This window comes from Tripterygium wilfordii, chromosome 22, assembly GCF_013401445.1.
Source record: "Tripterygium wilfordii isolate XIE 37 chromosome 22, ASM1340144v1, whole genome shotgun sequence".
Classification (NCBI taxonomy): Eukaryota; Viridiplantae; Streptophyta; class Magnoliopsida; order Celastrales; family Celastraceae; genus Tripterygium; species Tripterygium wilfordii.
Window position 1 is genome coordinate 13,833,623 of NC_052253.1, and position 26,693 is coordinate 13,860,315.

The 26,693-nt window shown below is 36.2% G+C and overlaps 5 protein-coding genes and 1 long non-coding RNA gene across 7 annotated transcripts; 2 read left to right on the forward strand and 4 right to left on the reverse strand.

The window, feature by feature from the left end:
* Positions 1 to 3,984: 3,984 nt before the first annotated feature.
* LOC119990918 (auxin-induced protein 6B-like) lies at positions 3,985 to 4,687 on the reverse strand. Its single transcript, XM_038837061.1, has one exon. The coding sequence runs from the start codon at positions 4,565 to 4,567 to the stop codon at positions 4,154 to 4,156; it is 414 nt and encodes a 137-aa protein (XP_038692989.1). The 5' UTR covers positions 4,568 to 4,687; the 3' UTR covers positions 3,985 to 4,153.
* A 2,156-nt stretch (positions 4,688 to 6,843) lies between these two features.
* LOC119991989 lies at positions 6,844 to 7,286 on the forward strand. The gene is made up of 2 exons (XR_005466302.1): positions 6,844 to 6,938; positions 7,037 to 7,286. It is a non-coding gene; the product is annotated as an uncharacterized LOC119991989 (long non-coding RNA).
* Positions 7,287 to 7,400: 114 nt separating this feature from the next.
* Positions 7,401 to 9,843, reverse strand: LOC119991988 (vesicle transport v-SNARE 12-like). The gene is made up of 5 exons (XM_038838555.1): positions 9,500 to 9,843; positions 8,954 to 9,012; positions 8,694 to 8,873; positions 7,874 to 8,044; positions 7,401 to 7,705 (listed from the first exon to the last, which is right to left on the reverse strand). Exons 1-5 carry the CDS (start codon positions 9,582 to 9,584, stop codon positions 7,550 to 7,552), a joined length of 651 nt encoding a protein of 216 aa, XP_038694483.1. The 5' UTR covers positions 9,585 to 9,843; the 3' UTR covers positions 7,401 to 7,549.
* Positions 9,844 to 10,091: 248 nt separating this feature from the next.
* Positions 10,092 to 16,915, reverse strand: LOC119991987 (ARF guanine-nucleotide exchange factor GNOM-like). Its single transcript, XM_038838554.1, has 3 exons — positions 16,761 to 16,915; positions 15,197 to 16,084; positions 10,092 to 14,287 (listed from the first exon to the last, which is right to left on the reverse strand). The coding sequence occupies exons 2-3, from the start codon at positions 15,929 to 15,931 to the stop codon at positions 10,634 to 10,636; spliced, it is 4,389 nt and encodes a 1,462-aa protein (XP_038694482.1). The 5' UTR covers positions 15,932 to 16,084; positions 16,761 to 16,915; the 3' UTR covers positions 10,092 to 10,633.
* A 1,367-nt stretch (positions 16,916 to 18,282) lies between these two features.
* Positions 18,283 to 18,958, forward strand: LOC119990535. Its single transcript, XM_038836504.1, has 2 exons — positions 18,283 to 18,460; positions 18,551 to 18,958. Exons 1-2 carry the CDS (start codon positions 18,413 to 18,415, stop codon positions 18,824 to 18,826), a joined length of 324 nt encoding a protein of 107 aa, XP_038692432.1. The 5' UTR covers positions 18,283 to 18,412; the 3' UTR covers positions 18,827 to 18,958.
* On the reverse strand, positions 18,811 to 26,490 carry LOC119990534 (ribulose bisphosphate carboxylase/oxygenase activase, chloroplastic). 2 transcript variants are annotated; one of them, XM_038836503.1, is made up of 13 exons: positions 26,140 to 26,490; positions 25,949 to 26,034; positions 25,363 to 25,372; positions 24,715 to 24,777; positions 24,142 to 24,255; positions 23,475 to 23,536; positions 22,873 to 22,927; positions 22,455 to 22,656; positions 21,556 to 21,662; positions 20,322 to 20,377; positions 19,454 to 19,546; positions 19,025 to 19,147; positions 18,811 to 18,921 (listed from the first exon to the last, which is right to left on the reverse strand). In XM_038836503.1, exons 1-12 carry the CDS (start codon positions 26,432 to 26,434, stop codon positions 19,040 to 19,042), a joined length of 1,251 nt encoding a protein of 416 aa, XP_038692431.1. In that variant the 5' UTR covers positions 26,435 to 26,490; the 3' UTR covers positions 18,811 to 18,921; positions 19,025 to 19,039. The 2 variants fall into 2 exon arrangements, with proteins under 2 accessions (XP_038692431.1, XP_038692430.1); XM_038836502.1 differs by having other exon boundaries at positions 18,851 to 19,147.
* Positions 26,491 to 26,693: the final 203 nt, after the last annotated feature.

Consider the following 26,693-nt stretch of genomic DNA (forward strand, 5'->3'; position numbering starts at 1 on the left):
TTATAAAGTTTTAATTGGATTTATTGGATTGGTGGTAAAAAGACCAATTTGGATGATAGTCTAATGGTTAATCTCTCTTGGATCAAGTCATATGTACTCGAAAGATTATAAGTTTGATTTCTACCGGAACTAATACCCTTATGTAAGTCTAGGAGATGTTGTATAGAGTTGTTGTCTGGATACCTGGAGTTGCTATTTGGACAACCACCATTGGAAGTTGGAGCAGCCACTCCAGGAAGACAGGAAGGGCTTTCGGGAGTGACATTGCAGTCAGGGCCGTCTCCAGTATTTTGGAGGCCCTAGACAAGTTAAGAAAATGAGGCCCTCATCCCCCTAAATTTTTTTTTTTATAAATCTAAAATCCAACATATCTAGTAAATCCAAAATGCAATATAATTAGTTCTTGAATACACATAAATTATCACCAATATCCAATAAATTAAGCAACTCAAACTTATAAATTTATTACATCAAATGAAACCAAATAACACTAAACTAAATCTAAGAAGAAAAGGTTAATACTCTTCTAGCCTTTTGGTGTGCAAAATTGTCAATTAAATTGTTGTGATCAAGTTTAGCTGCCATTTTTTTCTCAATAGACAATACGGCCAAACCGTTCAATCTATCTTGTGACATAGTTGATCGGAGATAGTTTTTTATTCTTTGGCAAACTTTCACCAGTAGTCGCACTCTCAGTTAAATTCGGCGGCATATTTGTAGGTTTTACATACCTATTCATAGATCCCGTGAAAGATTGTGTGAGTTTATCTTGTCTTTCTTTCTTCTTCCTCTTCGAACTTCCTTATTCGAATTTTCTTTTACTTGTCATGATTTCTCAATCACAAGCAAACCTAACAAAAAAAAAAGAAAAAAGGAAATTAGGGTTTAGAAAAACAAATAAGAATTTGCCAATTTCTAATTAAGTGTGTCAAAAGGCCCAAAACAATAGAAATATATAATAGGTGATTTACCAGTGACTTTCCTTCTCTTTCTATCTCCGACTCTCTCTCAAAACTCTCAAAACCTTTTTTCAATAAGACGAGTAGACGACAAATAACGGAACAGGTTCTCATATAGTCTTACTCTTTGGCCTTTACTGGTGTTCTTTCAATTCTTTAATTCTTATTTGACAATCAAAGTTTTACGTCAATAAATTACATTTTTTAATTTTTATATATGTGATGGCGTGTCATTTTGTGTTTGGGCTAATAGGCTTGTTTTCTTAAATAGCAATATATATTAGAATATTTTTTCTTAATAAAAAGTAAGGCCCCTCTCATGAGAGGCCCTAGGCAATTACCTTACCGGCCTCCCCCTGAAGACGGCCCTGATTGCAGTGAGTCGATCGACCTACTGCACATACTGTCCAAATAGGCTCCCTTATGTCTGGATAGGTGACACAATCAAGTCCTTAATATTTGTTTGTAAGTCCGAAAATTATAATAGAGTGAACGGAGCTTTGTGAGATCAATTCTTAAGTGAACAAGAGTGAGATTTTTTGGGAGATTCATGAGAGTTTAATCAAAGCTTGGTTAAGCAAATTTTGAGACTTGGGTTCTTCATCTAGTGGAATATTATTGCAACTCAATGGATGTCGGCTTGTTCTAGTTGAATCATGTAAATCTCTGAAGAATGTGCTCCTTTTCTCTACTGATCTTTATTTCCGATATTGTGTGTAATTATTAGGAGTACTTGATTGTTGGCAAAACCTTGTCCCAGTTGGTTATTGCCAGTTGTTATTCATTGAGGTGGTATCTTGTGTTGGTGTTTCGGTGCGCATCACCCCAACACTTCATGACTATGCCATGCGATGGGCTTTTAGTTAGTTAATCTTGTTATGATAATAATGACGATAATAAATTAATGGCTTTTAGGTAATCGAATGGGAAGTACTGTACGATGGATGGTGACAATCTACGTGGGTCCCGCAACCGCCTGAAACAAGGTTCCAGACCACATGGACATGGCGTTGGGTTGGGTTGCAGCCCTTTGAAACCTTTCACAATCCAAGGCCGGCCACCAACACACATAAATCAACAGCATGTGGAGGAGGGTAAGTGATCTTTTGGGCCATATAAATTGGGCTTATGTTGATCCAACTAAACATGAGTCAACTTACATGTTGCCGAGCCCACTATAATTCCTGGCCCATTATGTGTGCAATCATCCGTAGAGATAATAAACTTTTGGGGGGCATATTCATATTTCATATTCCAAGCACTAGGAGTAGGAACTTCCCTTATATATATATATATGAAGTATGAAAGCTTGTTTCCTCTTGTTATTCTTGTTCAATGGAGAGTCTGAGTCTGAGTAGCACTGAAAACCTGACTAGCTAGGTTTAAGACTCAGATAGATTGATTGTAGCAGATCCTAATGTTGTTTGGTGCTGACTATAGAGTATAGGCTAGGGCATCTCATCTTAAGCTCATTCACCCCGTCCCTATTCCACCCTCACAGTAAACGCATCGCATGCCCAAAATATACAAATGTCTTGTCTTGGGCCAAACCTCTGTCTCACCACCGTCTTCTTTTTCGCCCTCCTACTTTCTTCAAATTATAAATTAACATCTCTCCCAATATTATATTTATATTTATATTATAAGGTGCATCTATCTATTTCTTGCATGCACATAGCACGTGCCCCTCTTTTATACCTCTCTGTCTCATATACCCTTCATGGGCTCCGAATTTGTTTAGTCGGCTTCAAAAATGGGCCATTGTGAATAAGTAGGCCCAAAAACCACAGCTTAAAGGGAGCCTTAATTCTGAAAGGGCATCTATTATGTAAACGTACAATTTAATTTTTAATTTGTGATGATCATATAAAATTGGAGCGAGCACTAAGAGTGTGTTTGGATTGAGAGATTTAGAGGGAAGAGAATAGAAGAGAGAGGGAAGGAAGAGAAGGGAAGAGAATGGAAGGGAAAATACATTTCACTCTCTCATGTTTGGATAAATAAAAATAAGAAAGGAAAGAAAAGTAGTTTAATTTACTAGTTTATCCTTATTTTTTATGTTTAAGTGTTATGCCCAATGGTAAAATAGGTTTTAAACTTATAAGTAACTTAATTAGTAATCTCTTCCAATGACTTCATTTTGGGAGGAAAGAATTTTGACAAAAATTTAATGAAATCTTCCTCTCAAATCCCTCCCCTCAATTTTTTATAAACTATCCAAACAAGGAAATTGAAAGGAAACTCCTTTTCCCTTCTCTTTCCTCCCCTCCAAATCCTTCCATTCAAACACAATGTAAGAGTAAGTAATGAATGGAGAATAGACATGCATGCTCATGCAGCAACAACTCATGATAAGAAAGTGAAAAAGGCAAAATTCCCCACATTTCCGGACCTTTTTCCCCACTAAACTAGTGAAAAAAAACACTTTCAAAAAAGTTGCTTCACAAAATAATGTAAATATCCCATCTCCTCCACCACCAATTATCACAACAAAAAGTGTACCCACTATGTACTTTTGTCTTTTTTAAACAACACAATTTATTTTGTTTTTTTCTATTTTTTTCCTAACTAACCTCATACAAATGTGTATTTTGAACATTCGATATATATGAACATAAACTCAAGTTTGTATACACATAAACTTCTCACCTAACGAGATAAACTTTGCATTAATGGAGAACATTAATGGGTGCCCTAGAATGAAGGGCGACCATTAAATTAATTAATTGTGAGAGGCATGACATTTTGCATTATTAATTGTAACTAACTAAGCGCTACATAACTTTATTAAAACATTGTTTAAATATCTAAAACTGCTTGTTTTGGCATGCCCAGCTTGATAAAGAAGAGACTGGTTTGATTTGCAAGCTTTACAACAGAAATAAAAAATAAATATTAATTCTAAACATATTACAAAAATTTCATAGTTTCTGATATTTCCAATCATATCAAATATGAAGTTTGAAACAAAATTAAAAATAAAAAAAAAATCGTTTTGATTCCAAAATTTGCAAAGAGAATCGAATTAATAACAATTTTGGTACTTATATTTTTGTATTCAAAATCACATAAATAATTTACAACAAATAAATATCTTTAGCACACCATCAAAAATTTAAAAATATATTAATTTAGCACCCAATCCCTCCACTCCAACTCGGGGTCTTGGTTCGTCTCACTTGATCCGCGTTAGGCTAATTGTGAAGCAACGGCCGAGATTCACTCAAAAAATCAAGACCATTCTTGATGCCCGCGTGGCAGCATCTTGGAAGATCTTCCAGATTCAAGAACCGACCCGAGTTGGACCTGGACACGACCCGGATAATCTCTTCAAACACTGACTCGTCACACGGAATCGCTAACGGTCCTGCGTTCGTAAAGCCGTACTCCTCCTCGGCTTGTACGAGGAGCCGCCTGAAGATGGGATGGTTAAGGTGCGTTGCAAGCACGATATATCTCCTGCAACTCTCCCCTACACAGACAGCCACATGTCCTTCCGGCACATCGGACGGTGCCGATGCAAAGGCTGCCATCCTGGCCTTCCTACGCCACAGTTTTAGCATCTGTTGGATCCTCACAATGTGCCTGATCTTGTTGCACTTGGTCATTTATTTGCTTGATTAAGTTTTTTCCCGGAAAGTCAGGGAAAGTGTGAGAAAACGAAATAGAGAGTGTATGTGCGTTTAGATGTTTTTAGTGTTAAAAGTTGGGTCTTATATGGTCAGAGGGAAGGGGAAATGGACATGGAGTTGCAGATATTTACGAGACTGTGTACGTTGGTACGGTTCTAGTTAAGGCCATGCGAATATGCTATGCACATACCATGCAATAATCAATAATGTATGCAGGAAATGATTTTAGGAAATTAACAGTAACACGTGACATTAGGCCGGAATTAGGGTATAGGTGTTAGAGAACAACGGATCCTTGGTTGAGATGGTGAACTTGATCATGATAACTCTTAATTAGCACAAACAAGAGGTCATGAAACACACAAGAAAGAAAGATGAAAGTTGATGCAAGTCAATCATTTTCCATATTTAATTGCTCCAATACCATCCACGCTTATTTACTACATTTTTTTTTTTTGTGTGAGGCACTAAATAGTTAAGTTACTCTTACTATATGATTAGAAAACTTGATTAGTATTAATAGCTCCTCTAATGACCTTATAGCATGCTCGCATATGGCATGTGATAGAAGGCACATGATGGAAGTCTATGGTAATATATATATTCATTGAATATATTTGTCATGCATGCTTCTTCTAAACCAAGATTTGTTTGTCTCCCAGTATCTTTTAAACACAGTAATCCTTGATTAAAATAGCAAGATTTAAGGAATATATGCTGGGCCCTCTTTATGGACTGATTAGACTGGTTAGTTCGGTTCTAATTAATTAATTAATTAAGGACGTGTTTGGGACTCAGTTTCTAACGATTTGTGTTGCAAAGCATGCAAGTGAACTCCCACTCCCTGTCAGTAGGAAAAGCAACAACAGTATTTTGTATCAGATCGAGAATCATAACATTATCATAACATATATCATGCCTGCTTTCTTGTTCTACCTATTTGGAGCAAATTAATTATCTCTACCCGAACATAATCATGAATGATTTAACACATTTAACCTTACATATATATATATATGTATGTATGTATATGGCACTAATTAATCGCCCCAATTAACGCCAACATATGGGAGCATAAGCACATGTAAGAAGCTATCTTTGGACATGATTTTTTTCAAAACTTGCAATTATAAAACGATCGAGTTAATTCATTTGTCTTATGCAGAAAACATGTTCATTGCCGAAAATTTCTTTGAGTAAAGCTATTTTTTTTGCTGGATAACCCAAAATTTGAAGTGATTTAATAACTATTTTTGTAGTTCCAGAATGTCAGAATTTATACTATTATCTATTATTTAAATATAATAAGAATGATGAACCATCTGATGAGGCTACTATGAAATATTTACTCATGGATGGGGCAACCTCTTATGTTCCGGTTCATGGTTTTTCTTGACTGCATGATTCATCCAGGGGAGAGATCAGAATTAGTGAATAATTTTATCAATACGCAAATGTATAACTCCACAAGAATGTCAGTGCGCTTATATTCATCACTGTAGGAATTGCCATGTTTTAATTGAAATTGAGATAGATATTGATGTGAGTTCTTCGTCCCTTTTGAATCAAATAGATACATATCCGAAAGAAGTTGACAATCAATTTTTTCAAAATTAACCATTTGTTTCTATGTAAGAGGTGTTTTAACAATCAAGTAAATAGCTCCACGAGCGAGTGGATCAGATATCGAATTGAACAAATGAAAAGATTTGTCGTTTTCTGAAAAATCATTAGATATGACAAATACGTGATTTACAGCTTAGATTGTTGTGTTTGGTAAATTTACTCCTCTTGGATTCTCTTTAATTAGAGCACAGTGTTTTAATTTGACATTACTTTAGTAGACAAAACTTGGACCCTACCCCTATAAATTATAATTATAATTAAATTTCGCATAAACTCATTAATCGGACAGTTCTTGTAATACAAATACATAATAAAATTAAGATGAAATAATATATAAATGTATAACTAAAACACATATGTATTGTTGTTTAATATGAACAATAATAAAATGGATAATTTCAATGTTACTATTACGTATTTAGAAAGAATACATATAAATATATTTATATATATATATATAGTAGTACTATATATATATATTTAAAAATTAGTGGGCTACAGCTTAGTGTAGCCCCCTAATTCCGCCCCTGATTAATAAAACTAACAGTATCAAATCAAAACCATATCTTTACATAGATTATGAATACATATTCGCAGCACTACTTGTTAACTTGGAAATAAATCAATATCTTTATTAGATCCAGACAGGCAACTACAGGAACTGTCGAACTGGAGATACACGAGCCATATTCAGATACAGAGATGGATCAATAGATTAATGGTAGTCATTAAATATTTTATTAGAGCAACATAAATACCTAAGACTCTAAAATCGAACGCTTATGGTTTGATTTGATTTGATTTGTAACATGAATGCAGGAATGGTTTTGATACTAGCTAGTGGAAGACAAGACAGTGCGTTTGAAGGAATAAGATTATAACTGAAGAAATATGCAAGGAGAATTGCATAGCTAGGCATCCCGATGCGATGCCCATGGCGCTGGAATTTGTGAGGATCATTTTGGCCGGGGCCAGGTTATGATATGCGTTTGTTATTTCGTTTGTTGAGCATAAAACTAAAAATCCCTCAAAAAGATTGAGATTTCAGCACTAAAGGAGGGGAGATTTTGGGTACCATCATAACTGCTGGAGTCCAAACTAGCCAAGCAATATTCAAGCTAGCTTCTGCATCAACATAATAGTAATACCACCAAAGTCATCCTTATCATGAATGCAAGTAAAGTACCAGAATAAACAATAATCGAAGATGCCAAAGTTACATCACATCAATTTCAAGCTAATTAAGTACTCAATTTTATATACAAGAACAGGATGCACAAAAGAAGATCCTCTACAGCATACACTGGACACTTGGGAGATTCCAAGCGCTAACTAATGATGTACAAGCTTGAATGATAGAATAAAAATGAGTGAAAGAACAAGTGCTGCGATTAGTGAGCCAACTATCCATTTGTTCCTGGTCATCCTCTGTGACATGCCACTTAAAATTTTCTTACTGCGGTTGATGGTTTCATCTACCCCATGAAGCTGCAAAAGATTAGGAAAAGGTAAAAATAATATGTTCAAAAAACCCATTATTACTGCACTACTTCATCTGGGGTTTTGAGCAGCTCCTGAACAACTACTAAATATATCTCAACAATAGCTTCGCGACTTCCCCCACTACTACTACCAGCAAAAATATGAATTTGGTACCTTTTGATGAGAATGAAGGAGAGTTTGGCGCTGCTGATGCAAATCTTCTAAGACTGAAACACCAAGTTCTTCCGTCTCTAATATGGTCCTTCTACTCTCGTTAATTCTGTTGCTTGAACGATCCAATCTCTCTATCGACAAAGTCAACATTTCACTTTGTTCCGCAGAAACCTGTAAATTGTTGCCCAATTACTACCAATACTTTAGGCAAATTGATGAAAGACATATATATATCTGTAGCTCCTCAAGTATGTAAATTGCACAGGAAACATCACATCAACCAATAAATCGTAACTCCCACCAAATTCCAAAGGCAATAAAAAAATACAAAAGAAATGTTTAAAATATGGATAACAATTACAAAATGCATTTATCAATGATCTTATTTTGCTTAGACAGACAAGTAAAGAAACCATTGGTTTCATCTATCAAGTATCAACAAACAAATCTCAAACATGCTACAACAAGAAACAAGAAAAAAGTGGTGACCCAAACCCATCTAGAAAGCTATAATAACGATCCAAAGAAAAACATATAATTTAGCAACACTAAGTCTCAAATAGATAAGAGACTAGTATTGATTAAAGTGCAATGCAAACTTAAGGCGCCAAGTCCCCCGCAGCAGGTGACGGGCGCACACCTGAGTGAAGTGTCAAGTTAAAATAGGTCCACATGCAAGCTTTTAACGTACATTAAGATGATTACTGCCTTCAACAAAATATATAGCTCGACGATATACCATGTTCAAGAACAAAGTTCCCCAAGATTATCAAGCCACATTGAAGCAACAGTAAGCATCGAGTGTATGATTATGACATACATGTATGGATCCAGACTCCAACAACTCTTCGTGGCTTTCCTGATTGCTATCACTTGAGATCATTTTTTCAAACTCCCACTTGAGCTTATTTAGGTCAGATTTATATTCCCTCAGTTTAAAAAGAAGTATAGACTTTAAACTTGGCTCCAAACTCCTTGCCTCAAGGTCCATTTTCCGAATCTAACAAAGCCTCAAGCAAATAGCACATTAGGAACACCAAAAATGTTAGTGGCAAAAAAAAATATTGTAAGAAGCTGTACCAAAACATCTGCGTCATCAAGCGCAGATTTAATCTCAGATATATTTTCCTTCTTCTGTTCTGCAAAACCAAATTCAAGAACATTTTCATAAACCGCATAATGAGACGAAGTGACCCAAATCATCACCCTCACTAGAAATAGTCTAATTATAAGAAAAAAACTTAACAAAACTGACTATAATCTGAAATAGGTATCCCAAACCAAAAGATCACCAAAACTTGCTAGATGTTCAATCAAAGTTGTCCCAGTAATATTTTTTGTTCTTTGTTTTTACGAATTTGGCAGTAATGCAGCACATAAACTACATCTTCAGGATATGTCTTATCCAATTGGGCGAAAACAATGAGAACCAATTAGGTAAAAAAAAAAAAAAAATCTGAGATCCAGATTAATTACTTAAGAGATGCAAAATTTATGGGCATGTGTTGTGTAATTCAATCGGGGAACAATTACATAAACGAGTAACCCCAATACACATACCATCCACGACATACTAACAGGCAATTTTAGTGAAAGCAAAGGAGTGATAATTGTTTGTGATGATACCTCCATCGGGAAGAAGAGCAGTAGAATTACATTTCCGCGAGAGATTTGCAGAGAGCTCGCAGTACTGACGCTCGTGTCCTTCCATTTCCCGAGAGTTTTCCGCTTGGATGTAGAAGCCCTACTTCTTGTGCCGATCATGCAGTAGATAAAAAGCAATTTTCCTTCTACTGTACTGTTAGCAGCTGGTGACCTTCACCTACCAAGAAAATTATGTGAAAAATGAAAAATGACCGAGAATCAAGTTTCAAGTTAAAACACCACAAAAATCGTCTAATTTTTAGTCGAAATTTGATACAATGAAGACACAGACAGTCTCAGCGTAGCGTCGGTGCCCTAAAACCATGAAGCCCAGCAGCATTGCAGGGCCGCAATCTAGGCCATAGTTTCAAAGTCTCAGCCCATATATGGTCATAGGTTTTTTAATTTATTATTGTCTTTTGCCTTATTTTTAATTGTTCAAAGAAAAAACAAACAGAAAATAAAAACAATAACTTGAAGGTAAAATACTAAAATAGGCAAGCTTTTCCAAAACTTGATATTCAGCCAGGCCACACCAAAAACAAAAATTAAAAATACAATTTTGCTATGTTTATTTTAAACCTGAATAATTAACTACACTTTGTAGAGCTTTCTTTATAAGGCGACGAATTCAGTTCATGCACATCATACATACAAGTGCTGTATGAAGAAGTCCCCACACCAAAACGTGACACTACAAAATATCCTGCAGAATCAAGCTCTAATTTGAACAAGTAGTTAAGACTTTTAACTCATATGACTTGAGTACATCAATGATCGAGGCAATAAAAAACCAAACATGGCAAAACCCTTTTGACCCTACAAACGTGACCAAATCCCTCATAATGGGTAACAACCAGATTTGATGGAGGCATTCATATGACCCAAAACGAAGTTGGCTAGGGAGTGACAGGAAACTGTCCACATCTCTAAACTATAACTTCTGACTAACAATTCGAACCGACACAGCACAAGCTGAAACTTTCAGAGTTTCCCAAAAGATTCTAATGATTGGGCCACTCACCCAGAATATACCATCACACTGCTTTTATCAAGTGAGCTCAGCTCAATCTAAAACAGAACAATCAATTTAGGTTCAGAATGGTACGGGCTACGCTAACCTCCAGTCCCAGACCCCTCAGTGACCAAAGTGTCATTTGAAGAATTGATGGTTTCGTCCACCAAACCTCCAACAGTTTCACCCTGCTTAAGCTGTGACTGTTCAAAATCTTGATCGGGGAAGACCTCAGATTGCAAAGATGGAGCAATGTTGTTCACATGCAGCCAAGTTAATTCCCACAGACTATCCCCGCCTAAGGCATTCCTCTGTACAAGTACTCCTTTTGTCTTCATCACAAGCAAGGTGTTTTTAAGGAGTTCGGGCACTAGTTCCTGAAGCTTCTCGCTTTTCTTCCCTCTTACTTTAACCTTCATGCACTTTTCCATTCGGCCTAGCACTCCTAGCCATAGTTTGCAGAATGTCGTTAACTGTGAGAGGTCATAGAGCAATTGTAAAAACACTTTTGAAAGAAGCTTCAGAGCATGAGTGAGAGTGCCTTCCATGTTTCGGAAGTCTTTCTGGGAATGTCCCTGAGCAATTTCAAGCAAGTCATCGAGCATTGTGAAGATAACAAGATCAAAGCACTGTAACCACAAACCATGCTGAAGGTGGAACCCCTCTACTCCTGTCAAGCACTTCTGCAATGATAGAAGAGCATGGTTTCTAACATCATCTCTCTGATCCAAACAAACTTTTCTCAATCCCTGCACAAGTCTTAACCACATCTCCCCAATACCCTGAGACAATTTTGCCACTTCCTCCTCCCCCACAGTTTGCTTAGCCTCGTGAGTCCACTTTGCCAAACAATTAACAGAACCCGACATAAGATCTAGAGCTCGTACAGAGCGTTCTGCCTGTCCCACACGAGACTCTGCAAACTGCCTTGCCGCATCCACACACAGAATGTAATTGGCTGGCAATAAGTAGGATCCATCAGACATAATGAACAATAGTGCATCAAATCCTACTTCAGATGCTTCCGGATGCCGAGCTGTAATAGAAAGTAAGGATGTAATCACGAACCATCCCATCTGAGATCTAATGTGAGAAGAATTTGCTTTCACAAGGCGGCTAACCTCTTGCGTAATCTGTTCGCAGTATGCATCAGCTACCCGGGCATCTAATTTCAACACAAGTTGAAGCGACCTCAAAAGTTCATCAGCTAGGTTCTCCTTGTAAGGAAGCAGGCGTTGACAGATTCGTAACAGCCCAAAAACAGCCTTCTCTACCAAAGCACAAGGCATGACAGTTGACTGAACAATATTGGCTATGTGCTCGTAAACACCCTGCCATAGTAAGAAAATTCGATCCCGGTTATTCAGGGTAATTGCAATCAGTAACTCCAGGCAGAAAACTGCAGTATCTTCGTCCTCAGGAGAGCTGCTCCCTTTTTGGGGTCGTCCTGCAGCAAATATCAGAGCTCGTGCAAGCTGCAACAAAGATTCAGCTTGCAAGAACTTACTCTCTGTAAATATACTGTCAATATGGCATTTTTGAATAGTTTGAAGGGTTCGTTGATGAGCAGCAAGTTGCTGTTCGGTGGGTTGTGATCTTGGCTCCTCAGTGTCAAGTGACAAGAGCTGACTAAATCGGCCCATAAGCCCAGAGGATCGCCTAGGAGTTCCAATAGATTGCATATGGGCTGAAGACAGAGAATTTGTAAGAGGTTTTCCATGGGTATGGTCGGCAGAAAGCTCTGACTCATCAGCAGCATCGCTGGCCACACGAGCTGGAAGAAGACCAAGTTTGTGCAATCGTAAGATGCAATCCAGAATATTTCTCCAACCTGTACGGATATAATCACCATACCTATTTGCAATGGTAAAAACCGTCACGGTTGCCATCCTGGCTTTCATGTCATCACCAAAAGCTAGCACCGGTTCCTCGACAGATGAAGGATTCAAAAGAGTTGTGAACTTACATAACGACACAACAAGATCATCCAATACATCTTCAAGATGATGGCAAGCTGAAATTTTTGCAACAGCTAAAAATCCATCAATGCATGTCTGGTAAACTTCCTCATGTTCTGCATGATCAAATACAACGGAAATTGCAGCAATTGTTGGACCTGACATTATGGCAAACATATCATGGTCAAGGTAGGCTCTGGAATCAGCTACAATGAATGGAGAAGTTTTCTTCAATTTGTGCATTAGATCAATCCAACGGCTAGGAGTCATTTCAGGGAAACCAGCACCTTGCTCCGGCGTTGTTCGAATTTCATTCTTGCATATCGAGTGATATAATTCTGTCAGGAATTCTCTAGGAAGATCGTTTCCTCCATTTATGTGTCTATTATTCCGAATGAAATCTTCTTCTGTCATCTTTTTCTTCACCTGTATGTTGTGCTGATCTGTGTTAAGCATTATAAGCGAATAAGATAACAAAAGAGCAGCATCCTTGTTAGCTAGAATATGAGGCGACTGCTCGTAATATCTTTCCGAGAACGCCTCAAGCACTCTTTGTATCTTCTGTGATTCTCCAGGGAGACGAAAAGTTTCCAAAAACAACCGCAGTGCAGTATCCAGATTCATATCTTGAAAATCAAAAGTTCCAGCAAACTCATGAAGAACCTGAACACAAAATTCATCATGATTTCCAAGGAAATCCCCAACAAGATTCTTATCTAATCCAGCAGTATACCTGAAAAAGCAGGCCACACTTCGAGGATCCAGTTTGTCCGGTAAAAGATGTGTTCCTTGAAGAAACTCCAGTCCTTTCTTAGGATCACGGTTAAAGTGATCAGCTCCAATCATCAACCTTCTCTTGATGTACTTCCTCCGACGGACAAAAGGGACCCAATGACTAGGATCACTGTAGTTATCACACTTCACCATCCAGAATGGGGTATATTCCTCAAGATGCACTGGAGTATGCTCTGAACTAACCAATCCGTTTCCCACCCTTTCAGCCATCCCCTGAATAACAGCGATAAGACCATCCAAAGCAAGAATGTGCATTGCTGACAAAGGGCAATTCACTGGAAATGCACTCTTTGACAACAAATTTGCAAGATCTTCAAAGACATTACCGCAAGTTATGTCACAGTCTAAGTTAGCATACATTTCCACCATAAATGTCTTCTGCCTGCAGAAGTCTACAAGAGCCTCCATGGCAACCTCTTGCTGATATGAAGAACCATATCTGCTTTGTGCAAGCCTTAATATAACACAGGAAAAAAATGCCTCAAGCTGTAGTTTGAGTTCAGTACGCAGATGCTGGTAGAGATTGAGAACAATGCTACACACCATTGAAAGGATTAACGTGCTCATTGACAAACCAAATTGCATCAGATTACGAAATAATTCATCCTGAATCAAACTCAATAGTCTAGGGTGATGGCAAATGGCAGGTCCACCCAATTCTATGGCCAAATTAATCAAGCTCAAGGCAAAAAGAGGCACATCTTCGTCAAATGCTACAGTATTTGACCTGGAACCCATTCCTGTATGCTCAACAAGATTTAATAAAGAACATAAGAAGTGAAATATCTCTACCATGCAAGGAATCCCATAAGGCTCTGTCATAAGCTGCAAATCATATGAAACAGCATCCTTACTAGCAGCCCCCACCGAATTTTCTTCCAACATAGTGGTGACCATACCCGTGGAATCAGAAGCAAAGGTTGCAGATGATTGTTCAGAATTAACATTGCCATTATCCATTTGTTTAGCCCCGAATGAATATTCATTCTCAGGCCCATCAGTCTGCAAAAGCAACAACTGTGAAATATCTATAGAACAAACTTTTGATGCCAAAAAGTTTCACATATAGATGCCCAATAAAACAATCTACCATTTTACTGTTAAATCCATTTATCACCTCTTTATCAAATCCAAAAACCCCTCAACAGGAAGGGGCACACAAACACATAGAAAATAAATTTAATAGATAACCTATGTAACAATACTCGTAGAAAAATATGAATCATGCTTATACCCAATCTGTAAACATATCACAGCATACTTTTTTCTAGACCTAGAGTACTGTACAAAACTTTGAGTTAATATGCCACCTACAACAGCTGGTTAAACCTCATCGAATGACCTAGAACACGGGCTCAAAATCCATTCCACGTTAAGCAACTAACAACCCAATAACAAGAAAATCGAGAACAAGTGGGAGTGGGAATAGGATAATTGAAATCGCATATGTGCATCCCATGAAGGAAACAAGAACTTCTAACAAAAACAGGAATCAGGCCAAAGCAAGTGAACAAAACATAAGTAATGCATCTCGCCGTTTCCATTCGCTATGGACTGGAAAACCTTTAAAAAAATCCCTCAAAGCTTCATTAGTTCCCACAAATATGTAGGGACAGAACACTTGCAATTCATAGATAATTACTAGTAACATGAGATAGACAACACCACCAACAACAAAAGGCACATGATGAAGAAAAGAAAAACAATAAAGGGTTTGTTTTTTGTAAGTTCTAAACTTACCTGGAGAAACAACATGAATTTCTATCTAGGTCACTATCACTATTCAAAAAAACATAAGAAATTAAATTAATTACAAGTTATTTAATTCTTCCTGCCACCCACTACTAAGCACTGGAAGTAAGTGAACAGACATCTTGAGATAGAAAAGGATAATAGAGCATGCATTCATACCTCCTGTTTGACAGCACTAACACCATTAAGGATCGCATGTTCTGAGTTGTTAAGATCTGGAAGGTGTGCAAAAATGCACCTAACAAGTTCATTCATTGTGTAGCGAGCTATGCGCTGCAACAACTCGCCCTTGGTTCCCGCTTGATGAACTATACGAAAGCATGTATTCACTATAGTGCAAACATGCTGATTACTCAACATAACGGATGCTTTACTTTTCATACAAGCAAGCAAAACCTGAAGTATCTTCATCAGCACCACTTCTTCCGATGCAGGATCTGTCACCTCAAATCTGCAGCTAGTTACAGCATCAACAACCAGGTGCATTGCATCATCAACATTAAAAGTATTCTGATCAACTATATCAAGAGTTAAAATTTTGTAAACAGATGATAAAGCAACTCCAGTGATTGATGCGCCAGTTTCGTCAGAGCGAATCACATCCAAAAATGGCTGGAGATATACAGCAGGGTTTATGGCATGCCATTGATGCTGCCATGAGAATATTTGCTTCCGCAATGCCTTCAATGACTGAATTAAAGAGTGCTCTAGTTGATCATCTCCAGCTATGTAGCGACCACCCCATCTTACATTTCTCCTCATGACTGCCAATACAGCACTTATTTCTGAATTGATGATGCATGCTAGAGTAGATTTGTTTGAGTAGGTAGTCTCAAACTCTTCAGTTTCTTCCTCAATTGCCTTGATTCCAGATTGCAGTTTTAGTCGCCCCATATTAGCACTATACTCACTCCTTTGAGAGCACTCAGATTCTGTCTGTATTCACCGACTCCTATGCAAATAAGTGCATAAACTTGACCAAAGCATATCATTCATTGTTAACAGAAGCACCACCAAATACCAAGGTAGTCAAAATTGAGATTTTACCTAAAATTGGAAAGGGACTGTAAAATCAGAATTGTATCATAAAATTAAGTATAATTATCAATAATATAAAGCAAAAACAATAAAAATGTCTTACAATCACATAGAAAATGCTCAATGACATGTTTCAACATTAAAAAAAAACTACAATAACCACATAAAAAACAGAAAATATCGACCAAAGGAAAAAGAAAAAATTTCATACAAAGCTGTCACAATAATCTAATATGATATAATACTTACACAAGGTGCGAGGTCCAGCCCCCTGCTTCAAAAAATTAAGCATATAATCACATAGCTTGTAAAAAAAAAATGATCTGGAAGAAAAACCCTTCACAGAAAAGATTTAATGCGGTATCTACTTCAGCTTCAGGTATCCTTCATCTTTTTTCCCAGATTTTCAAGCTAATCATAATTACCAAAAAAATCTGATATATATAATAAAACAAACGTTCAACGAACATTTTTCGAAATTGCCCATTTTAAGCAACATAACATAGAGAAATGAAGAGAACGAAGAAATTGACAAAAGATCTACACAATTTGAACCATTTTCACGAAGATTTTTCTAATCAAACAAGGAAGAATCATGAGAAGCGAGCAAAGACGCAGCGTAAATCGGAGGTAGATGACGATAATTTATAGAATAATAAATTATAAAGCACAAATGTATACGTACCAACAGCAGATGCAGGATCGCATTGATCCGGTTTCTGCTTTGATTTGGTTTCTGCTTCGAAGCTCCCTCTTCTCCTCCCAGTGCCGGTCGTGCGCAGTATTTGATACTGTTATCGAACACTATCAAAGTATCAACCGAAGGAGAGAGAAAGGAAGGCACTGTTAGTGTTAACATTAAAAAGAGGCTGTTACTAAAAGCAAAGCCCATGGATAACTATTCAAAGAGCACGGCCCACCAAATTAGCCCATATTTTTTGTCCATAAATAATAAACCAGCTAATAAAGGTCATGTACAACCCTAATTTTATGCAAAAAGTGTACCAAGTTTATTCTAAAGTGTACAAATATTTACAATTGATGTCCTAAGTTGTATGGAAAATATAACTACTTTTGTTAATTATGTACACATATTTTAACCAAATGTACAATTTCACGTAAATGTACATATTTATATAAGTATTGTGAATACGTGTGTATTACAGTCGCAATAAATAAGAAATATCACCACTTCATAAATATTATTTTTTGAGCCACTAAACTAAAATTGCTTTTGATATAGGCTACCATAACCTAATTTTCCCAATTATTTATCGGGTATATATTGAGTTCAAGCACATTGAAAACAACAATATTAGGGATTCTAATGATAACCATCTCAAAAATATCTCAACATTACGTGACAATCATTCATTGGGTGTGATGACATCATAGTAAGGGCCCCATCGAAAAACACACTCAATAAATGAGTGACACATACTACTGAAATCTTTATCATTTTTGCATTAAAAACAACAATGTTATGGATCCTAGTGATAATCATCCTAAAGGCATCCCAACATAGTGTGACAATCATTCATTGGATGTGGTGATATCATAACAAGAGGTTCATTGAAAATCACACCCAAAAAATGAGTGACACATACAGCTTGGATGTTTTTGGGATGGTTATCACCAGGAATAAGACGTTAAGATGAATCAACGCCGACTATAACCCCTAGCCTTCCAAGCTAACAATGCGGGTTCGATTCCCGCTACCCGCTCTCTATATTATTATAGACTCTATAAACGGAGTCGATGTACATTTGGATCGAATAGAATAAAAACAGATAGAATAAAGCAAAAAAAGAAGAATTTACTTATTATTTTTAATAAAATTCCATTAAAATTCAATATAAAAAAACTAAGATCCTATATTTTATTGCTAAAACGAATTACATTCTTATTCTTTTCTATTATTATATTTATTCTATATTTCATTTTAATTTTTAATCATAAATTTAAAATAAAATAAATTTTGAAGAATTAATCCATCATTGAATTTAATACATTGAATTAAATAGGCAATTCTAAAAATTATCTCGCATAAATTAAATTCAAAGTCAAAATGAGCACAAATGAAACTCGCGATTCCATGAAATGTTCGCGCGAGCTTGTTTGATCAACTACCAGGCCTTATATATATATCCAGTTAATTGAAAGTATTTGGTGGAGGGTCAAACTCAAAACGCACGACCGAAAATGAAACTCGCGATTCCACGAAATGTTCGCGCGAGCTCGTTTGATCAACTATACTAGACCTTATCTATATTATGGGCTCGTTTTCACTCCATCAAGAAATCTAAAACAGTACAAAACTACGATAGACACAAAATCATGAGGACAAACATTAAGAGGAGGAGAAACATTAGGAGGAGGAGGAAGGTAGCAAATTTTTGAATGGAATTTGATTCTTTTGTTTTTCATTTTTCCTTATAGTTTTGTTTCTAATTGATTGGCTTGTTGAATGACCAGATTAAGCTGAATGAGACAATTAAAGAGAGTATGCAAAGATTGTGGAAGGAGATGGCAGAGATTGGAGAAGAACAAGAGCGCATAAGGGAGGGGCAAGCGGAAGTGAAAAAGCGGTTCGAAGAAAAAACTAAGCAGGGGCAAGGGGAAGTGAAAAAGCAGCTCAAAGAAGAAACTAAGCACATGTTTGATCGAAGTACAGGCATCAAACCTCGACATCATCGTATCATATCGCACATCATGCAACCGCAGCAACGTCACAGTTTTGTTAAAGCATAAAAAAGCTTACTCACTTCCTCTGTATCAATTAAAGCTTCATGGTATCAATTGAAGTTGTGTGAAGGGCATTGTCTTTTCATGTCTCAATTCATCACCTAAATAAAATGATGCAAGAGAATAATAGAATCACGACTCGTCCGAATGAGAATGTTTGGACAATACAACCATCTGATAATGCCACTTGAAAATGGACAATACCACAAGGAGCTGGCTTCAGTCATCAATGTTCTTCATGTACTCCTTTGAAAGTTTAGTCTCCATTATCAGCTGCTGTTCTCTCAGGAGAGAATATCCAGATTCAAGTAAAGCCTCCACTGTTTGCTGTTCAACCAGATTTTTAAACAAAAAACCATTTAAATGACCTTATGCACATAAAAATAAAACATAATAGTCCTCAAAACTACGATAGACAGCAGACTCTTCACTGTGTCAGGGTTCACTCTCAATGATGTAAAACATAATATTTGCCAAAATACATTTGCTAACATCAATCTAGAATCAACCTGATAATTTGATCATGGGGTTAAAAGTACTAGTATAACTCCCACCCAGTGGAAAAGTAGCTCAGTGAAAGGGATATTAGTATGCACAGACCTGAAAAAGGGCAGTAGACATCTATTACACTACCTTTGGGGGAGTGAATACAGGAAGTGTCTCATTTTTTTTCCTCTTGAGAAGCTTGGAGCCAAGATTTTCCACACCTCCAATATCATCAACCCACTGTAATAGAAATTAAGTTCGACAATAGACCAATATATGTATCAAATCAGATGAATACAAATGTATATTTCCACTTGGGAGAGTCATGTTCCAAAGGATCATGTAATGACATTAGTTTACCCATGATGTTGACGAAAACAATTAACTGATTGTCACAAGTGCAGTAAAGGCTATATGTAAATTTCATGTCTGCATTTTGTCAAGAGGTAAGATAATATGTTCCTTACTGAAGCTTTTAACATTCACGGGACCACAATGTCTCATCAATTTATAAAAAACCACAATTACAGATTGGGCAAGGTCAACAAAAGGGTAGAGAAGAAAGCTGAATCATTTTTAGGGACTCTCATTGTTTTATCCATTTATTTTGAATAGCTTGTGGATTAAGCCCTGAAGCTTAAAACACGCTTCATCAGATTTCATCTTCCTAAAGGAATATTGGGAAACGTACAATTGCGCTCTGTTGTATCCTCAGCCATAGAATAATTAAAAAGAAAAAGAAAGTGAATTAGTAAAAAGTAACAATTCTGGGGATGTATTCCACAAAATAGTGATTAGTAAAAAATCAATGTGGCTTGGTTAGGAAGTTCTCAAATAATACATGTATACAGTCTAAGGAAAACATCAACCAATGCCAAGGTTAACATGATTTCATGAAATTTATTCAGTAGTATCCAACCATCCATACAGCAAGAACAAAAAAATTCGCAATTCTAATGGAGAACTATCCATACAGGCAAAAAGGGTAGCATCTTTCAAATAAGAATTTATTTACCTTAGAAATTGACCGGTCATATGTTCGAGACCTAAGCGCTCCATAAAAATCCAAGGCTGCCCAATAACAAACAAAAATAAAGAATGGTTAAGATAGAATAAAACTAAAGAAGAAAAATAAAGAAATGCAACCACAAGTATTAAGGTCTGGTAAAGAGGAAATTACATTGTGAATGCAACAGAGAGTTATTCGGTAATTGTTACATGTAAGAATATATAGTCAGATGAACAAAGAGATAGATTTGTCTTTCAACAAGGCAGGCAGAATAAACACACACGAGGAGATATTACCTTTCTTTCACACATTGTGAAAATATTAAAATCCAAATATCTGTGTGGTTCAAATACAGAGGAAGCATAGAAGACACAACAGGCTTTCAAAAGGATAAGTTTCTGAATGTTAAAAGAAATAAAGAATGAACCTTAAACTTTGCACATGGCAAAGTTCAATTCTGATGCAAGGATAGCATATTTTTTATAGACATCGAAAAAAGGTCACCCACATAGATGGCCTTTGATGAACAGATGTTAAAAGTTAATTCTGATGCAAAGACAACATATCTTATAGACCTTGAAAAATGGCCACCAACAAATATGGCCTTTGATGAATGCATATATCTAGTGAAATAGATCTTATCAAATTAATTCTACTTTTGCAACACTAATCTCTTATGCTGGATATAAGGCTCCACAAGAACAGTCTGGGACTCTAGGAGTATGAACACTAATGGCTTACGACAGATATGACTATAAAAAAAATCAGTGATAAGACGACCTCAGCTGACAGTGTTGAAATCTATGATGATGAATCCAGATTAAGGCTGGATAAATGGTATACATATTAAATGCTTTCCCTTCCACATATCTGGTATGTCTTCAACAAGAAGGGTGGCCTGGTTGTGATGGAAGGGGACTCTTGGGACCAACACTAAACTCGAAGGACTTGGTTATGAATCCCCATGGCACAAGTTGGATTTTAACGAAGTTTAAACAAGAAGTAATCACAATGTTTAACATCAATCAACTTGGCCATAGGCCAGAACCACTAACCTAAGCATTTGATATAAAATAACCTCAGTGGTCTTGATAATGATATTATCTGTGATATCTAAAGACTGTTTAAGCATGTTACCAACTTGAGAACTTTCCATTAGAACCCATATGAACTGCAGCTCTCCAATGACTCAAATTCAGGAAATAAATGTCATGAAAGTGCAATGCAAAAAGAGGCATACCTTGATTGGGAAATGTATTGACAATGGTTATGACATCATCTCCAGATATTCCATCTTTCTCATACATTCGAAGAACAATATTTACAATATCATCATGGTTAGGCTGCCTGTAATACAAATTGTTAGTTTTATAGAATGCCCACACGTCTACATATTACAAAGCACTTGAATGAAGAAACATGAATTACCAATGCAATATTGTAACCATGGAGAACTGATCAAAATACAAAAGAAATGCATTTTTAAGATGTTAAAATAAAAATAGCAGCCACAGGTAACAAGGATGAAACACAGAATGAAGTGAGAAGCACATTATGTTCAGAAAACAAATTTCTTTAGTACTGATGTCATTAAGAGCCAAAAGGATGAGCTGTAGCACACAAATTCCTTCTTTCTTTTTTGTTATATAGCCGCAATGCAAGATCAAGCTAAGACAAGACAGGAATATATTAACTTGCAACAGCATCTCTAATAAAAGAAGAGCAGTCAAATTTGCACGGGTAAGGCTATAGCGTCAAAATCAGTAGATTCCACGAATCACAACCCGTTTAAGTTAAATGGAAGAAGGAACAAATGGTGCAGTCAAATTAGCATGACAGAACCAACAGTATGTTGAAAAAAACATGGCACAGGCTTATGAAAAGAATATACTAGAGAATTCATAAAAAAACAAGAGTTCAGTTGTGTGTATGCCTCTGCATGTTTCTACACGTCTAAGGTAATTCAACAATTCCAAGGGCGTATATTTTTTCTTTCAGTTATTATAAATTATGATATATCATTATGTTGTGTACACAGGTGTCTCAACTATCATTACAAAAAAGAGTGAGAACGGCTGATATAGATTATAAAAGATGAAATAACTAAGCATATCAACTCTGCTAAGAGTGGTTTAGTACCAGTAAAACTTCTCCATCCTTCCATCACGAATCAAAGGAGCATAAATCGTCGAAAGATCATTTCCAGTAACTATAATAGGAATTCTGTTTGTAACATCTGATTCTCGCCAATCTTGTCCAACACTAACCCTTGTAGGATTATCAGACAAATTCATCAGGGTCCCAACAACAATTTGATTGTTGACTGTCACTTGAGTGTTTCCTAGATAAAAACAGAAAATTACAAATATTCAATTCCGTAATTTGCACATAAATGAATTGAAATTCTAAGCCAGTAGTTTTAAATAAGAAAGGAAGAAAACATAGACCCGCATAGGACCAACTGACATATAAAAAGCAGGACGCTAACAATGCGAACTAGGTGATACTAATTGTATTTAGTCCTAATTTCGATGTGAGCACATCTAAGATTGCTCACCAAATCTACCGATGCCTGCATCGATGTCGTTGATCATCAAACAGCTCATCTTGCCCTGCATTAGTAAAAGAAAATCAGCTAAATTTTATTGCTCAATGTCAAAGAGTTATGCAAGAAACTTTTAGCTGATCATTAAGAAAGAAGAAAAGCTCCTGCCTCAATAGGAAAACTCTCATAAAAAAATCCATATATGTTATTTCAATAAGATATAGCAAGGAGGCTCAAATTCTTCACTAAAAAAATCCATAAGCAACACTGTGTCAAATCTATTTTTCCCTTTCATTTGGGCTGAAAGTAACCACATCTAGTAACTAATAGACATATTCTCTTAACTGCACCTTTTATCTTCTTTGCTAATAAATAGTGTTTGGTATGGAATTAAAAGAACTTTACAATTCTTTTCTTATCACATTGTTTCTGTTTTTTTTTTAATTCTTTGAATTTTATAATTACATGGGGTGACATGTTTTTCCCAAAACAAATATACCATAGAAGAAACAAAGAGCATGATATACTAAGCCATGTAAAACAAGACTAGTTAACTTCATAAGCCTAGACTAGAAGTACATATATCGATAATGAGAGTGATAAAGGTTCCTCACTTGGTTCTGGACCACTTGAGAAGCTGTTCTATATCGTTCACGAATCAACTTTCCTGGTTGTCCTGCACACAAATAAATAATAATCAAAAACAATTGAAACAAAACCATCTCCAGGACAAAACACATCTTTCCTGGTTTTCCATAGCCATATCTCAATTTACTACACATTGCTAGTTTGCTACTATCAGTACCCGACTCACCCATTTTTTCATAAATAATTTACCTAAATTGAAACTTTTGTTTCCCATTACATTTTTATTCTTTCTACTACTATGTCATTTGCGAATAAATATAAAGTTTCTTTTTTCCCTTTAGGTTCATAACTTTTATCTGTGTCATCTAAAACCCTCATTCAGTCATTTGTGCATCGCTCCAATGGCTAAAACATCCAAAAAAGAGAGGAGAAGTTGGAAAATCTTGTTTAATTCATGGATATGTTAACAATTTTCAAAAGAAATTTCATAGAAATAACAACATGTACTTCAATTCTAAAAAAAATGAAAAGAAAAATAAAACAAAGGCCAAAATGTAAAGCTATCTCAGAGACTACAAAGTAGACCATGAGGAAAGAACAAGAACAGTTTTATTAGCCCGCAAAAATAACGAAATCCATGAGTAACGTGCTTTTAGTTTTATGTAAAAGAGGTATGCTATGAATATGCTATACCCGCTCTTTCTGATTCTAGCTCTCCTGCAGACATAATCACTGGTTCGATTCCCATGGCTTGAAAAATAAGCTCAGTTTGAAATGTTTTTCCCTGCCCTTTTCCTCCCCAGACACCTGTAACGCAATTGTCAACCTTACTGTACATACACAATAGAATATAAAACATAAGAGACAGGTCAAGTGCACGAGTTAGCAAATGTGCGTACAACAGATGAGTCACTTTTATCTTAATCATATTCAAAATTTTCTTCCTTCATTTTTCCCTTTCGATAATAGAGCATACCAAGGTTCACAATACAGATATGCATACATTTTTCTAACAATGTATTATGAACTGCGAAGTTATTGCGGGATGATGAACAGTCACCAAAATCTGGCTGCTGTATTTCAGAAGCTAGAGAGAAGAAAAGAGCATACTTGCAACTATAAAAAAAATTGAGCAAAATTTTTATAGCGTTATTATCATCCTTAACTTTCTTACCATTTTTTCTTTCATTCATGCAGTGACTTATTTTATAAATTCTTGCTAACCAAAAAGAAATGGAAGAGATGAGAAAGAGTTTCACTGAATACCTAGGATCAATGGAACTCTGATATTGAGAAGATGAGCAATGTAGTTCTTTACAATGTGGCATACTGCATCAGCAGAATGTAAGCATCAATTGTTGTGCAGCTTAGTTATCTTCTACATCACATAATAGCATATAGATTCCTATAACGGAAGTAATAACTAATGATCCTTTTGAAATGAAACTCGAATATTATTGATAGTACACCCTGCAAGTAAAGTTACAAGCCAAATATGGCTGAAATCAGTTTTCCAAAATTCAATATCTTTCTATTTTAGAACAATTTGGAAATTTCACTCTGAAGACTATGTTGAGTGAGCCAACCTGATACCAATTTTACATCAAACGTGAAGAATACCCGCAAACTTTATATGAAAGAGTAGGAATTGGCCTTGAGAGGCATTTTTTGAATGAGAAAACCAAACATTATTCATATCAATTGTACCAGATATTGTAATAGATGTTATAAGTTCTATACATACCATTTATATTCATGACTTGTCTTAAACTACAGAAATTGCAACTTGTCTTAAACTACAGAAATTGCAAATAGACCAAAAAGGTCAAAACAATATATTTCTGCCAATTTCCTTACTTCTTCAGCATAATTCATCACAATTTCTTCACCTTTATCCCAGTTTATAAGACTTACCCACTTTATCCTGTCAAAAAAGAATGCAGGTAGATAAAGAATATTGTAAGAACCCTAAATTCCCATATCAAGATAAAAATGTAAGAGGACAAGAAATTAAAAACATAAAATCCCTGAATTTCTATCAGAGGCAAGATATGCAGAAACAATACCCACAGAATAGGTCTAACATTCTTAACATAAGTCCATTTACAAGAAATCTTCGAGACCTGAGGCCAGCTTGTCATCCTAAATAACTAGTCAATTTCAATTAACCATAAGTTCACTCTCTCAGACACGCACACAGACATATAACAGAATAGTGGTTACCAAAACTGATCAAACTACGTTAACGAGCTGGGAGCATGTAAATTTTTGTATGCGAGGATATTTTCTTCATGGATTGGTGACTTCTTTCCTTAAAGGTCCCTTTATCATTTCTAAAAAAGAAGACGATTATTTAGACTCGTGATGTACGGATTGCATAAGCCTAACACCAACCCAAGTTAAGAATCAATGGACAAATAAAAATAAAGGGAAAAGTGGCGACAATCGTAGACAAGGAAGAGTGACAGGAAATTCAAAGGTTAATAAATAAAGAGGTTACCAGGAATACAGGAGCTATGTAATAATCGCCTTGAAGATAATCGAAGGACCTAGTCACCTTCTGACGATAATCAAACACAATATCCGCTGCAAATAGGAATTAAAGAGCAAATACTGTAATTGCGCTTCAGTCCTCAAAACTGAAAACACCACATGAGAAAGAAATGGAAAAGGAGATGAAGCATAAATTACAGTCTCTGCCAAGAAAATTGCCGGTAAAGACGTCGTCGACTACACCAGCTCTAGCTCCGACGGCGATGTTCATGTTGTCAGCTTCTTTCCCTAGCCTGTAGAGATAGTCCCGGCCCTCCGAATCCTTGGCCTCCCACGAAGATTGCCGCGACAATCTCTTGACATCACGACCATTAGCGTCGTCTTCTTCGGTGATTGCTTTCGAACAAGAAACAGAGAGGGTGATGATGGAGCTTCTCTTCGAAGAGAAATTTGTGAGAGCTGGAGCTTTGAAATGCAGTCTTACGAGAGCCATGTTTCGTGCTTTCAGAAGGTTTGGCGCCCGAGGAGGAGTGAGCGGTCACACATTTATCAATTATTATTATATATACACATATATAATACTAAAATATAAAATGACGTCGCCGACTGTTTTTTGCTTGGTGCCCTCCACCTCCAATTCATATCCATGTTGATGCTGATCAGAATATCACGGAAAATATAAAAGAAAAAAAAAGAAATTATATTTTAAATGAATGAATTGCTACAATATTTAATTTTTGTAAGATAACTGC